This window comes from Elgaria multicarinata, chromosome 1 (assembly GCF_023053635.1).
Source record: "Elgaria multicarinata webbii isolate HBS135686 ecotype San Diego chromosome 1, rElgMul1.1.pri, whole genome shotgun sequence".
Taxonomy (NCBI): domain Eukaryota; kingdom Metazoa; phylum Chordata; class Lepidosauria; order Squamata; family Anguidae; genus Elgaria; species Elgaria multicarinata.
Genome location: NC_086171.1, coordinates 76,030,693 through 76,045,666, shown reverse-complemented (window position 1 = coordinate 76,045,666; position 14,974 = coordinate 76,030,693). Strand labels below are relative to the sequence as shown.

Sequence of the window (14,974 nt, the reverse complement as noted above, 5' to 3'; positions counted from 1 at the left end):
TTTGAATAATATCCTAAAAACAAAAGTCCAATTTTGAGACCTAAAATAATTCCACAGAAGGCTTAGATGAGCATACGTGGGTTTTTTTTCAAGTGAAGGCTGTTAGGGAAGCCTCTGTGTTAATAGAGTTACACAACTTAATCCTCAAACTATCTACTCTGCTTATCTTGAGTTTTGGATCAAGTTAAAATACTTGTGGGTTGTTTGTTTTAAACTAGGGGCATTTAATGGCTGGCACAAACTGTTTCAGTTGTTAATTTTTGTCTATACAACACTTGTTTTGTCATTCAGTGGTTATTCACTTCCCATCTAATCTAGCTTCCATACTGTTAACAAAAGTGTTTCAGTAATTGCGTATTGCCGCAATGGTATTTTTGTGAACCGCCCAGAGAGCTCCAGCTATTGGGTGGTATAGAAATGTAATTAATAATAATAATTAATAAATACCATGTGATGCAGCTGTCCCAATGTGTTCTTCCTTAAGTCCTGTCTAGATACAATGGCCTCTGGTGATGCTTTGGAGAAGAAGATGGTGGACAAGCAGTCTTCGGAGTAAGAACTGAATCCATTGCTATTTATTTGGGTTAGGGAGATGTGCAGAATACCTCAAAAATGGGAGAGGGGGGAGATGGGGAGCAGCTGTATTCCCAACCTCTTTTATATTGCTCTAGCACAGAGCTTTCCAAACTGTGTGTCGCGACAAGTTAGTGTGTCAGCTGCAGTGTGTAGGTGTGTCACGTGAACGTAATGAGAAACCTCTGAGTCTATGTGAAATAAGCAATACCAACTTGCATGCATTTTTATGCAGCAAAGGTGCCGATTAGTATGGTGTACTAGTATATTCCCCTTCCGTTGTATCTGTGTATGCACACCACGGTCGAAGGATCATACAGGTACTGTGCATGCGCAGTATGCATAATCGGGTCGAAACAGCGGATTCCGCATCACTTCCGGTGACGCAGCTGCACCTGGAATGACGCATTCAAAAAATTCCATGGGTCCAGTTTTTTGATAGAACACCATCTCAACCGCCACTCGATCGCAACTCGACAAAATTGGTTCAATGAGAAAAGTCTTGGAAATGTATATTATCTTGCAAATCATATATTTTAAAAATATAAATGAAAGGTTTTCATGAGATATGTTGTGTCCTCATACATTTTGTTATTACAATTTATGTATGTGTCCGTATCTCTTATAAGGGGTTAGTTTAACCTCCGGTTTGCTAGTAAAACTGAATTACTGTGTTGCGAAATGATGCATGTCTAAAAAGTGTGTCACCAACATGAAAGTTTGGAAAGCTCTGCTCTAGCAAAAGTGATATTCCAACAGATGGAATGTGAGGCATGAACCTTGGCTCATCATTTGTCCATTCTTATTACTGCTGCAGTTCTGATAATTATTTGACTGTTATGTAACTGAGCTCAGTATAACTGAGTATAAAAAGAAAAGCCTTTAGGTTGATCACTTTCTCAATAACAATCAAGCTTTTATCTTTGTGGCAAAGTGTCCCTTGGGATCTTGCAGTGCACCTGAGTGGTATATTCATCATAGCAAACCAGCAGTGGCTGATGAGCCTAAATAAGCTTTCTTTGCTTTCATGGGCACTGCTAATTTCTTTTAGGTGATTGGGGAGGAGTGGAGGTGGAAAGTGAATTCTAATCAGTATTATCTCTTGGATGAGCCCAGAATTTCTTTGCTAACAAAGCACATAATGGCCATGGTTAAACTTTGTCTGCAGACATCGTATTCCAGACATGCCAAACTACATGGTTCATAAGGAGTTTAAAAGAGAAGAACTTGCCACCTATGATCCTAAAAGGGGGCTTTTTGATCATGATATGAAAAGTGTTTGGAAAAGAGATGATGATGATGAAGAAGAAAATAAAGAGAAAAAGGTATGGTTGGGATATTCCTAGATTACTACTATGCTCTTGAAAAATTATTATTTATTTTTATAGTACCATCTTAAGTACACGGCACTTTACAAAGAATGGGTATGACAGGTCCCTACTCCCAAGTAGCTTACAATGTAAAATAGACAGTGGGAAACATCTGGAAAGGGGAAATGGAGGCCTGGATAAGCAGGGGAAGAATATTCAATTACTTCAATTACATGTACTTTGGCTTACTTGCAATAAGGTTTAGGGCCGAGGGGGATGATCTAATGACTGCAGTTGTTCCTTACTTGGACGTCAGTTGCATTCAGATCAACAGAACTTTTGGGTAAATATGTTAACTTTGTTCTTTTCAGCTGTGTAAATTCCGTTTTAAGTTTTTAAGTAGTTATCAATTTTAAATAGTTATCAGTTTTAAGTAGTTATAAGTTTTACAGTTTTAAGTAGTTATCAATATGGACTCCATGCCAGTAGCACATTTTTTCTTCAAGGTTTTTATTCTTGAGCATTGAGAGTTTAAAATTAAAGAACATTTGAGTAGAATATTTTCTGTCTTACCTGAAGTATAAAGTTTTGGAGTTGGAGTTTGTCTTTTACTTAAACATGGGATTGTATCCAATGGTGTCCTTCCACAAGGCAAATGGATGCTGCTGGCAAATTGAATTTCTCCCCCACACTGCTTCCCCACCCCACCCAGATCTGCCCCAGAGGATTGAGAAAATCTCTGGAACAGATTTGCAGTATGTTCTGGGGGCTACAGGGGGAGGAAAGGGAAGAGAACCATTCCCCATAATATTGGATTTAGCACATGATGTCAAATTTTATAGTCAAACTTTATTTTTCCCATAAGGAAAAAGAAACACAGGTTGAGGACTTTCCAGGTTGCAGAAAAGAAGAGGTGAGTTTTCTTAAAACTAGAATTTACTGAAAGGTAGAGGGAAAATATCAGATGGGACACTTGTGTGAATAACTAATCCAGGAAATTAGTATTTCGAGTTGGCTGAAGTCTCCTTAACTCCTGATGACTCTTCATATCGGTGCTTATATTAACTTCTACCTAATCAGGCTCCTTCCTAACCAGAGACTACTAATCTACTTAAACCCATAGTTTCTAATCCTAGTAATGAGTAAAGCCTGGTAATGAGTAAATGTTTAACAGCATTTTTAGTACTGTTACAATGTTTATACTTAATTTTGGCTGGGAGATTTCTTTTTTGATCTTTTAGCCATGGTTTTGACAATCTGAAGTATGGACAATTGTGATTGCTCTAAAATCAAGTCAACAATCTTGATCACGTTGTAAAGCAATATTTGGAATGCATTCACACAATGTCCAGGGTCAGGCAGGATTTTGAAAGATTGCTACATCTGTTACAGAATATGCTGCAATTCCCCCAAGAATATTCTTCTCTATTAGCTGTTCCTTCAGACAGTTTTAATTATGTATGTCTTTATGCCAACTACTGAATTAGGGTTGTTGTTTTTACACCAAAAAAGCTTCCTGCTGTATCGCCGAGATACCCACACAGAAAGCCACCATCTTTTGAAGAGGAAGACCCCCATGGAGGAAACAGGCGTTACTTCCCTCCAATGTTAGTAATATATAATGCTTGTGTTTTAAATCCAGGTCCTATTATTGCATGTTCAAATAACTGTACTGTCCAGTGTAGAGATATGCATAATGCAGCCTTGTAAATAACCCCACAAAAGTTATTAGTCATCAAAATGTTTTACTAGCTTGCTGGGGGTTGTCAGAGAAGGGATTGAGAGCTTGTCTCTCCTCTAGCAGCACACTGCATTGCTATGTTAGGTGCAGAGGAGCAGGCTGCCCTTCTCTTGGTTTCTGTGCTGGGCTCAAAGGAGAGATTGGGCACATCATCCCTCTTCTAGCAGCCCACCTACTCACCTAATCTGCAAATAATCCCGTTCTATTTACTGTCTGAAATCTCTTACCATAATTTCATAATCGCTATATGTGGATCTTAACCTGAAGCATATCAGTAAAAAATCATAATAACACAATTATACAAAATCAGTGTATGCAAATACCTAACAAGCAATAATTGAACTATATTTTTGAGGCAGTAGGTGCACATTTTTATAAGCCACTCATCTATTCAGATATGGACACTGTATGCTCTGCCCCAGGTAGATATTCTTGTTGAAGCCATGCTATTTGATTGATCGACTGGAAAGTTTGAAAATGGTGGCAGGGGTACCATTGGCTTGATTTTGGGAGTATTTAATATGGAAACTGCTGTGGGGGTGAGGGTTTGGGATCAGTCTTTGCTTCTCTTGGTCATTCATATTTAACAATAGTTCATCTTTTGCCTGGCAGTGTTTCAAATATGACAATTTTTACACTGTGGATGGGGTGCGGGGGAGGTTTGTGAGGTCCAGTGTGAAGATTTGTCCACATATCTATTTTACTGGCTAGGATCCAAAGTTTCGCTTTGTTCCTGCACCAAAGTCTACTCCATTCATTCTTACACATCATGGAACTATAGCTTTTTCTATACCCCTGAATAGGAAAGGTTACACAAATGTCTTTTCTTGTATCTTGAAAGTTATTTTGCCTGTTTAGATGTGGAGTGGTATATAAATGCTGTGAAGAAATAAAAATAAAAAATAAATACAATGGGACAGAAAATGCTTGGTTTACAGTAATGGAACTTTTCAATAAACTACTGATAAGAAATTGTCTTTAAAAGCAATGGTACAGGATATAATTAAGCCATTTGACTGATGGCATTCTTCTTAAAATCATATGTTTTTGTTGTTATTTGCATATTAAAGAATGTTTTACAAGGTGACATCTTTCATGGTAATGCAAGTAAAAGGATGGGTACCAGTTTGGGTTTAAGCTTCAATTTTTGTCTGTTTTCTTTGTAGGGCTGTTCCCCCCAAAAATGAACATGTAAACTTCACTAAACTAATGAGCAGTGGTTATGGGGGTGAGTGGCGTCGGGAGCATGATGAGTGGGAGGAAAATAATCCACAGCTTAAAGGTAATGTGTTGCAACTTTTTCTTTTTCTAAACAAAGAAAAATATAGTAATTATAGGAAATAAGCAGCAATTCTAGAGGCCCATCTCCCACCATTTAGCTTCATGGGATGACTCCAGGTTCTGGATGACTCCAGTATTATCCACTTTCTCCATTATATTGTACACCTCTATCATATCTCCCTACATTACGGGGAAGCAGGCACACTCACCCACAGCTTCTCCAGGCACACTCACCCACAGCTTCTCTCCAGTAGGCAAATGGTTGTATATGTGACACTCAGTGCAATAAACTGGACAGCTCCCATACCCCTGGCTTTCTACCTACATAACTGTTTCTTATATTTGTTATTATTTGGTTCGTTTACCTGGTAAACCAAGTTATTTGCTAGGAGAAGGTGGGGGTGATTTGATTGTTGTAGCCTCCTTGTCCTATTGTTAAACTTGCATGTATTTTTGTTTTTTTTTATTTTTAAAAATTTGTTACTGTTTTTAATTTTTAAAAATGTTTTTAATTTTACTGTGGGTTTAATTCTATTTGAACTTTGTAAATTTATATCTTTAAATTTTACATGTTTTAATCTTGTAAACCATCTTGAGTCCTAGTACTGGGGAAAAGGCGGGATATTAATATAATCATCAACATCATCATCATCATCTTTTTTTTATCTTGATGCTTCTTCACTGGAGCATCTGCTTGTCCACAGTGAACTGAGCTCTCTCAGAAGACTGCCTACTTTTATAACCCTGGCTAGCTTCCTCCACCAGCTGCTGCAGCCAATTAAATTAGTAGACCTTGTTTAAAAAGTGAAGGTGTGGTCCAGCTAGTGCACTACAGTAGAATGGAAACCAATTTTTCTTGGCATCTGTGGATGCACAACTTGCTGTGACTTGTCTTCCTGTGTGAACCCAGGAAGCAGGGGTTGTGTGAGGGGTAGAAAGCAGGTAAATTAAGCCATGATATGCTGTCATGATGTGCAAACAGACACAAAGGATGTAATTCAAGCTTCCTTAAAGAGTATGTGTTGTGAAGAAAAACTGTTGTGTATTGTTTGTATTTTCTCTTGTATTGCAGGTTCAGAGACATCTCAGCCAAAAGCAACACAGACAGACAGTGAGTAAAAGAGAATATTTCATAGAATTGTTACATATTCTTTTGTTATTTCAAAATAGTACTGAGTGCAGAAAAGCATAATATACCTTAGGAAAGAGGCTTCGGTAGTTGCATGTTGATATGATAGATTAAAATAGCAATCATATAGTCCCTTGGCGAGCATCCCAGGGACTATAGCATTGTTCGGATTCCCCTTTCTGAGGTTGGAGACAATGCTCCAACCTTGGAAGGGTGAGTCAGTGATCCGACCGCCACCCCTTGCCAGCCAGCAGGGAAAGAACCATGACAGCTGCCCTCCAAAGTCAGAAAAGCAATCTTGGAAGAATAGGAGAGGGGACGCTCTGGTAGGGAGGAAGACCAGAGATGCCAAGGTACGCGTTATCCTCCATCCCTCCCCCTCCACAATACCCTTGCTTGATGGGCTAAAAAGCCCATCTAGCAAAATCTGCAGGGTAGGAGGATGGGATGGTAAAGGTAGCCTCTGCTGCTGCTCCCACCCTGTATTGGATAATCAGACCGAGATTGAGGGTGCAGTCGATAAGATTGCGCCCTAAGGGACTACAACCAGGATATTTTAACAACTGGCCACATTCATTCCTGTTGATTTTCTGTTCATTTCAACTGACATGAATTTGCTCCAGTGCTCTGATCCGGCAAGCCTTTAAACTCTGGATGCTTGCTTCTGCAGTTAAATGTCTCAGTCTATATCTTATTATTATTTATTTTTTTATATAGCGCCATCAATGTACATGGTGCTGTACACCATCTTAAGATGTTGGCTGTTTTTAATGCCAGTTATTTATTTATTTACACTATTTATATGCTGCTCCATATCTAAAATAGATTCCAGAGCAGTGAACATAGGAACAAAATAGTAAAAAGAAAGAAGATTTAAAACAGCAAATTAAAATTGTTTAATTTAAAACAAAGTACCTGTAAATACAGCAGTTGGTCAATTGAAGAATACTTCCTGGAAAAAAGTTGTTTTCAGGAGGAGCTGTAAGCAGCATAGTGTTGGCACCTGCCTGACCTCCACTGTCAGGGAGTTTCAAAGAGAAAGGGGCCACCACACTAAAGTCTCTTCTCCTGGTGGTCTCCAATCGAGCCAAAGGTCCATGTGGAACCACCGGACGCATGCCCTCCAATGACCTCAGTGACTGGGCAGGTTGGTAAGGGAGAAGGCGCTCTCCCAGATAGCCTGGTCCCAAGTTGTTTAGGGCTTTGTACACCAGTACCAAAACCTTAAACCTGGCCTGGTAGCCAATAGGCAGCCAGTGCAGTTCCCTCAGCAAAGGAGTTACATGCTGAAAAGAGGCAGATCCCAACAACAGCAGAGCTGCTGCGTTCTACACTAACTCCAGCTTCCGGAACAGCCTTAAGGGCAGCCCCACATAGAGTGCATTGCAGTAATTCAGTCTTGAGTTTACTAATGCATGTACTATAAAGCAAATACTAAGTTTTGCTTTATAGTTTTGTCTTCTAAAACACACTAGGTGCTTGAGAGCTGGTGAACAGTTACATCTGTGGAGTTAAAGGACCCAGTTAATACATGCTTTATTATGTCCCTGCACTGTTGGGGAGAGTATAGTGGAACAAAACTGTGAGACCCATTTGAGCAATATAAGCCTTGCAAAGCCATCTTGTACTGATAGTTTTCAACACCATTCTTACTTTATTTTGATTAATATCTCACATTATATGAACTTAAATACTTGGGTTCTACTTGAATAAACATTGTTAGTAAGTGGAAACCATTTTTTCTTGCCTATTTTGTGGAATAATAAAATGGATAATGTTATTAACTAACCACCTTGCCCACTGTGTTTTATATAAAAATGGAAAAAGATAAAATAATAAAAAATACAAGATCTACACATAATTTACATTTCACTCATAACAAGCATTGATAGCAAGATGATTATATCTAGAGGCTACAAAATTATTCTTGCTGGCTGAATTAAATTATATATTGCTTTAATACTGTGAAGAAACTTTCAACTAATTTTACCAAGCTGTTGTATTCTGAAAAAAATCTTTTATAAAAATTCACTAGTGTAAGGCTTATTTTTGGTTTAAACTGAACTTGAGCAGTGTAGATGTGCAGAAAATTTTGAAAGTTCAAAGGAGTCCAAAGCTCAAGCTTTAATGGTAATTAATTTCCTCCACGCCAAACAGGCAGGGCAGCCCATCCGCCAGTGAGATAAGGGACAGCCCTATTCAGCCAATCAATGACTGGGTTCAGATGAGACAATAACCAACAGTGGGTTAAATAGTCAACGGTTGGTTATTGTGCCGTCTGTCAGGACTTTTCCACACCATGGTTGGTTATTTGGTTAAAAGAACCAACATAAATAACAATGTTGTGCAGAGTTGATAATTTAAACAACCATTGGTTATCGTGTCTTGTGTCAGGCAGTTGGTTATTTTCAGTGACTACAGAATCCCCTGGCAAGAGTGACCAAAGTGGAGGCTGTGTTCTAGTCCAGCTGGCAGAATTCGCAATGGCTGCTGGGATACCAGTGGGAGGACTGAGGGGTGGGGAGAGAGAGCACGGGGTTGTGTCAATCGAACACACTGCCGACTAATAATCAACTCAATGCTGGCCTTAATCCACACTACTGTTGATTATAATTATGTCGTGTGGAGAGTACCCCCTCAATCAACCCTTTTTATTTATTTATTTATTACATTTCTATACCGCCCAATAGCCGGAGCTCTCTGGGCGGTTCACAAAAATTAAAAACATCCAAAGTATAAAACAACAGTGTAAAACCATAATATAAAATACAATATAAAAGCTCAACCAGAGAAAAACAGCAGCAATGCAAAATTACAAATTTAAAACACCAAGTTAAAATTTATTTATAGACTATTAAAATGCTGGGAGAATAAAAAGGTCTTCACCTGGCGTCTAAAAGCATATAACGTAGGTGCCAGCAAACCTCCTTAGGGGGTTCATTCCACAGCCGGGGTGCCACAGCAGAGAAGGCCCTCCTCCTGGTAGCCACCTGCCTCACTTCCTTTGGCAGGGGCTCGCGGAGAAGGACCCCTGATGATGACCTTAGGGTCCGGGCAGGTACATACGGGAGGAGGCGTTACTTCAGATAGCCTGGCCCCAAGCCATTTAAGGCTTTAAATGTTAATATCAGCACTTTGAATCGGGCCCGGACCTGGACTGGCAGCCAATGAAGCTGGAAAAGGACTGGCGTGATGTGGTCTCGTCGGCCAGTCCCTGTTAGTAACCGTGCTGCCCTGTTTTGTACCAGTTGAAGTTTCCGGACAGTTTTCAAAAGCAGCCCCACGTATAACGCATTGCAGTAATCCAAATGAGAGGTTAGCAGAGCATGGATAACTGTAGCTAGGCTATCTCTGTCCTGATAAGGGCGCAGTTGGTATATCAGCCTAAGCTGATAAAAGGTGCTCTTTGCCACTGAGTTCACCTGTGCCTCAAGTGACAGTTCTGGATCCAAGAGCACCCCCAAACTATGGACCCGATCCTTTAGGGAGAGTGCAACCCCGTCCAGGACAGGAGTTGACTGTTAACCCACCATTGACTATTGTGTTGTCTAATTGCAGCCAATGTCATCTTCCACTCATAGCCCTTCTGTGTTTTCCCAAATCTTCTTCTGTCCTTTTTCGTAGTGCCAAAAATCAGTTAAGTAAGAAAATATAGAATAGGAGGACCTGAGGAGGAGAGAGGGCGGAGGAATTGTCAATCAAATGTCGTAATGGATTTTACTCAACTCCGTCATGTTGTGTGGAGAGTACCTCCTAAAAACTCAACTGTTGAGTTGAGTTTTTACACTGCTTTGACTAATGTGTTGTGTGAACTGAGTCCTTTTCTGGTATGATTTTTAAATAAAATGTTCAGATTTATTTTAAGTTTGATCTGATTCTGGACTTTTGATTATTCTCCCAATTGGTCACTGGAGCATGTAGAAATCTGAATTAAGAACCTGGAATTCAGCGTTTACTTTAACTTAGTTACAATATGGTATTGGGACTAGGGGATGTTCTAAATGCTCATGGCTAGATTAATCATTGGGTTAAAGGAGCTGCAGCCCCCATCCCATCATCTAAGGCAGCTAGCCAAGAATCCCAGCTTTCAAATAAAGGAAAGGGTGCATTGCTAGCCTTTGTAGAACCCAAGGTAAGAGACAAAATGTTCGTACACAATTCTGTCCAATCATTTTGCAAGAAATGAACCTGCTACCACCTGTTGGCTGTTGTGTATGAATGAACCAGTGAATCAGGCTTCATCTCTTTCGTGTGTGTGTGTGTGTGTGTGTGTGTGTGTGTGTGTGTGAGAGAGAGAGAGAGAGAGAGAGAGAGAGAGAGAGAGATTATTATTATTATTATTATTATTATTATTATTATTTATTTATATAGCACCATCAATGTACATGGTGCTGTAATAAGAGAGTTTATCTTTTCTGTGTCTGTGTGGTGTCTTCTGTAAAAGGGCAAGGATGTATTTGTATTCTCTGACATAGACAAGATTTTAGTCTTTTGCTTGCAGGAAAGCATGGAAGATGATTTCCAGTAAAATATGTAGTAAAATGGTTTTGCATTATTGCTGTACATAGAATAGCTTTCTTCTACTCTGTGTGTGTGTGTGCGTGTACAAATGTTTTGTGTGTGTTCAGTATTGGGGGCAAAATAGGGGGCCCACTACAATGGCTATCCCCGGGGCCCATCATGGCCTTGATCTAGCGCTGCAAAGATTTCCTAGACAAAGTTAGTTCTGAAGAGGGATTTGATGGAAGAAAAGGAGGTGGTATCACAAAGACATTCTGGGAGGCAGTTGCAGGCATAAGGGGCAGGAAGGGAGAAAGGGCAGAGTCATTTCAAGGTGCAGGGGAAGGGGGTGGCATGGCCATGGTGGGTTTTGAAAGTAAGGCAAGAAACTTGTGCAGGATCCAGGAATGGACAAGGAGCCAGTATAAAATTTAAGGAAGGATATCAAGTGATGAAACAGTTGAATAATTCTGCCAGCAGAGTACTGGACAAACTTGAGTAGACCAAGATAAGTCAAGACCAGAGAGAAGATAGCTGTTGTGTTGGTGAGGAATAACCAGGTGTGGGAAACTTCTGGGGTTTGCCACCTCCCTGCTTGAAGCTCCTGTGGCACTGGAAGTGGCTGAGCCTGGGCAGCCGCAGGCAGTTCTGGCTTATTAGATAAGCTGGATGGTTGTTACACATCTGGAGGCCAGTCTAGCTGCCTGTTGAGTCTGAGGTGGGAGCAGACAGGGGCAGAGATGCCAAAGATGTAGACAAGAGAAGGCACAAACATAAGTGGAAAAAGGATAAAGAGGAAGAGTTAATGAGGGAGGGAAAGTGGGACAGAGAGCGAAAGAGTCCTGCAGAAAAGGCAACCTAGGTGAGAAAGCCAGAGAAAGGAGTTTAGGAAAAAAGGAAATTGGAGAAATGCCTTTTCTTTGGCAGGCTGTTGCAACCCCCACCTCTATCCCTGGGGACAGGGAAGGGGGAGTTTCTCATGGCTTTGACAGGCTGATCTGGAATGGTCTTGCGCTTCAGTTTCTAGAGGAGAACAAGCCACACTAACAGGGGAATCAACCCTGATCTGGGATTTCTTAAACCCCCAAGTCTGGCCGGTTAAGGATGGAGGTGCTAGTAGCCAGGTCTGGATGAAATCTTATGAGAGACATCAGGGTTACCTCTTTGTGACAGAGTCAGGGCAGTGAGTACAAGAGGAAAGGCTGAGCATCTGCTATTCCAATCCTCCCAACCTAGTGCCCTCCAGTACACTGGGTGGCCTACCCCGTCAATTCATTGCATCTGATCTCTTTTCATGATTTAAGCTTAGCTTGCGTACAATAAAAACTAGCTTACTGAGATCTGATTCCAGTTGTGGGCAACCAACGGGCGCGCAGCTTCAGTTGCTGCTACTGAGCATGCTCCTCCGTACTTGCGCATGCTCAGTGGCATTATATTGACAATCCGGCTCCTGCGTTCGAAAAAAGCGGACCTGCCTCCTTTCACCTGTTCGGCTTTGCCTTTTCCAAGTAGGTAGAGGGAGCGGCGGCTGCCGGAGAAAGAAGGGGGGGAGGGCTTGTGCGCCTATATTGCGGTGATTTGTTATTAGTACCCTAGCAGCGTCTCTCTGCAACCCAGAGGCAAAAGACTCCATTCCTTCTGCTCCGCCCAAGTCCCGGTGATGCATCTTTGCGAGATGGAGAAAGCGCAGAGCCGAGTTGCTTTGCACAGTCATCCATACGCCCATTGTGATATTACCGCTCGTAGATCCCTGACTGGTTAGCAGCCAGGAAGGCGGTTTCCTTTGTTGAAGGCGGCGTTTTGAGGCGCTGGCCTAGTGAAGTGAAACCACCCAGTGACCGCCTTCCACAGCCTAACTCCAGCTACGAGGGGCCTTCTCACGTACGCTGCAATCTGTCTGTGGGTTTAAAGGGCCAGTTCCTATACTCTGCAGAATCGAGGGACAAAGCTTTTTTAGGCTGCTAACGTGTCCCATGTTTGAATCCTTCCCCCCCCCCCCCCCGCACTCCTCCTTGCATGTAGAAAACTAGGATAGCATGGAGTAGGGTCCAACCTAGCCTTCTGCCTGACATACTCCTCTTCTTGGGTGTGCCAGAGGTTCCCACCCCACCTCCAGGCTCTGTGTGACAGCATTCAGAAATGCAACTCCTCACCTGCAGCCTGAGGTGTTCCAGTCTGGGATGAGCTTTGGGGCTTGATTCTGTTGCATTAGCCATGACTGACTGTAATAGTTTTATGAGGTTTCTAGGAAAATTAATTTCTCTGTTCCTTTCATTGTTGAAATAATATAACAAAAATGAACAACATAATCCTTGTGCACGTTTTACTTGGAAGTAAATCACATGGAATGTGGTGGGACTTGCTTCTAAGTAAGTGTGGGTATAATTGCAGCCCAATCTCATGCATGTTATAATCATTTTCCTTATTTGCTTATTTTGCACAGTGTTAATCATGTTGTGCAGTTGTCCCAATTCTCATGTTTTCTTCCTTAGGGTCTGACCTAAATACAATGGCTTCTGATGATGTTTTGCAGAAGAAGATGGTGGACAAGCAGTCAGAGTGAGAACTGAATTCATTGCTATTTCAGGCCTTAAAAATAGTGGGGAGGGGAGAGATGGGGAACAAATATATTTCCAACTGTAATATTGCCATCGCAGAAGTGGTAACCCTACAGATGGGATGTTCCTTTGCTCAGCATTCTGTCCATTCTAATTACTGCTGCTCTTTTTTATATATATAGTTATTTGACTATTATGTAACTGAGCAGAATCTCACTACTACTGCAAAAGCTTGGTTTTTAAAGGAAGGCCTCTGGCTTGACCACCTTCTAAGTAACAATCAAGGTGTTATGTCCATGACAACGTGACCCTGAGATCCCGCAGTGCCCCTGACTGGTACATGCATCATAGCAAACCAGGAGTAGCTGATGAGCCTAAATAAGCAATCTGTGCCTTCATAGACCAGGCTAATCCCTTTTAAGTGATTGGGGAGGAGGGGAGGTGTAAAGTGTTGAAAGGCAGGGGATTCTAATCTGCTGCATCTCTTAGACAAGCCCAGAATTTCACTGAGAATGAAGGACATAAATGCATCATGGTTAAACTTTGTCTGCAGACATCGTATTCCAGACATGCCAAACTACATGGTTCATAAGGAGTTTAAGGCAGAAGATCATGCCACTTATGACCCTAAAAGGGGTCCTTTTGATTACGATATGAAAAGTGTTTGGAAAAGAGATGGTGATGATGAAGACGATAAAGAGAAAAAGGTATGGTTGAAATATTCCTAGATTACTACTATACTATTGAGAAAATATTTATTTTTATAGCATCATCCTAAGTACATGACACTTTTCAAAAAATGAATATGACTGTTCCTTACCCCCCTCCCAAGGGGCTTACAGTCTAAAATAGACACAGGGAAACAACAAAAAGGAAGGATGAAATGGCATTACTGTATAGACAAGCAGAGAGAATACTCAATTACATGTACTTTAGCTTACTTGCAATATGGTATGGGGCCTCAGGGGATGATCGATTGGTTGCAGTGGTAAGTACCTTACTTGGAGATGAGTTATATTGAGTTCAACAGAACCTTTGGATAAATATGTTTAGTACAATCCATTGTATGTTTGTTCTGAAATGAGTCCCGCTGTGTTTAAATGGGGCTTTGTCTCCAGTAATGCATTTAGGATTGCAGCCATAGACGTATGTGTGTGAGAAATCTAAACTACGATGCTTTTGAATAAAGCATTTTTTTCTATCAAAGCTTTCACCGCACCCTGGTGTTTTACCACCTTGGTCTTAAAGCCAAATTTAGACAGCGCTATTTTCAAACAGAAGATTTTGGAATCTTTTTAGATTAATCTCATGCTGATGGAAAGACACTTTGACTACTCTGGAAAAGTATAAGTACTGCAGGTTTTGCATGCTGTTATGCCATTTTTCTTATCTTTGATTTAGACATCCTCCCTGCCCCATCATTTCTTGTGAGTTGTAGTTTTTCCACAGCTGCTTGTAGCAATAACCATAGCATACTCCTAGATCTATCAATGTCGCTGAAGGCCCAAGTGGCTGCAGCAGCTCAGAGTGTGTTTTGCCTGGTTTGCTTGCTGTGGCCTCTCCTGGACAGGGATAGCTTGGCCACAGTGATGCAGACATTAATAACCTCAAGTGTGGATGATGATGATGATGATGATTTGCATTTTTATACCACCCAATAGCCAAAGCTCCCTGGGCGGTTCACAAAAACGAAAACAATTCAAAGTATAAAACAAACAGTATAAAAACATGATATAAAATACACATTGAAATGGATTAAAACACCATACATGATTAAAACATCTTTAAAACATCCTGAAAACATTCTAAAATTTCACTGGATAGGCCTGCCAGAATAGATCAGTTTTTATTGCTTTTTTAAATTCTAAAAGACTGTCAGGTT

General features: G+C 40.9%; 1 protein-coding gene across 2 annotated transcripts in view; it reads left to right on the top strand.

Moving 5' to 3' along the window:
- Window positions 1-450: 450 nt before the first annotated feature.
- Window positions 451-14,974, top strand: part of LOC134401522 (uridine phosphorylase 1-like) — a 60,038-nt gene continuing 45,514 nt past the window's right edge. Inside the window, exons 1-8 of one of the 2 annotated variants that reach the window (XM_063130554.1) lie at window positions 451-552; window positions 1,742-1,898; window positions 2,749-2,796; window positions 3,396-3,490; window positions 4,791-4,906; window positions 5,978-6,016; window positions 13,027-13,093; window positions 13,646-13,799. In XM_063130554.1, the coding sequence (XP_062986624.1) occupies window positions 500-552; window positions 1,742-1,898; window positions 2,749-2,796; window positions 3,396-3,490; window positions 4,791-4,906; window positions 5,978-6,016; window positions 13,027-13,093; window positions 13,646-13,799 (729 nt within the window). In that variant the 5' untranslated portion in view covers window positions 451-499. The remainder of the gene's footprint in view (window positions 553-1,741; window positions 1,899-2,748; window positions 2,797-3,395; window positions 3,491-4,790; window positions 4,907-5,977; window positions 6,017-13,026; window positions 13,094-13,645; window positions 13,800-14,974) is intronic. The other variant, XM_063130563.1, reaches the window with a different exon arrangement.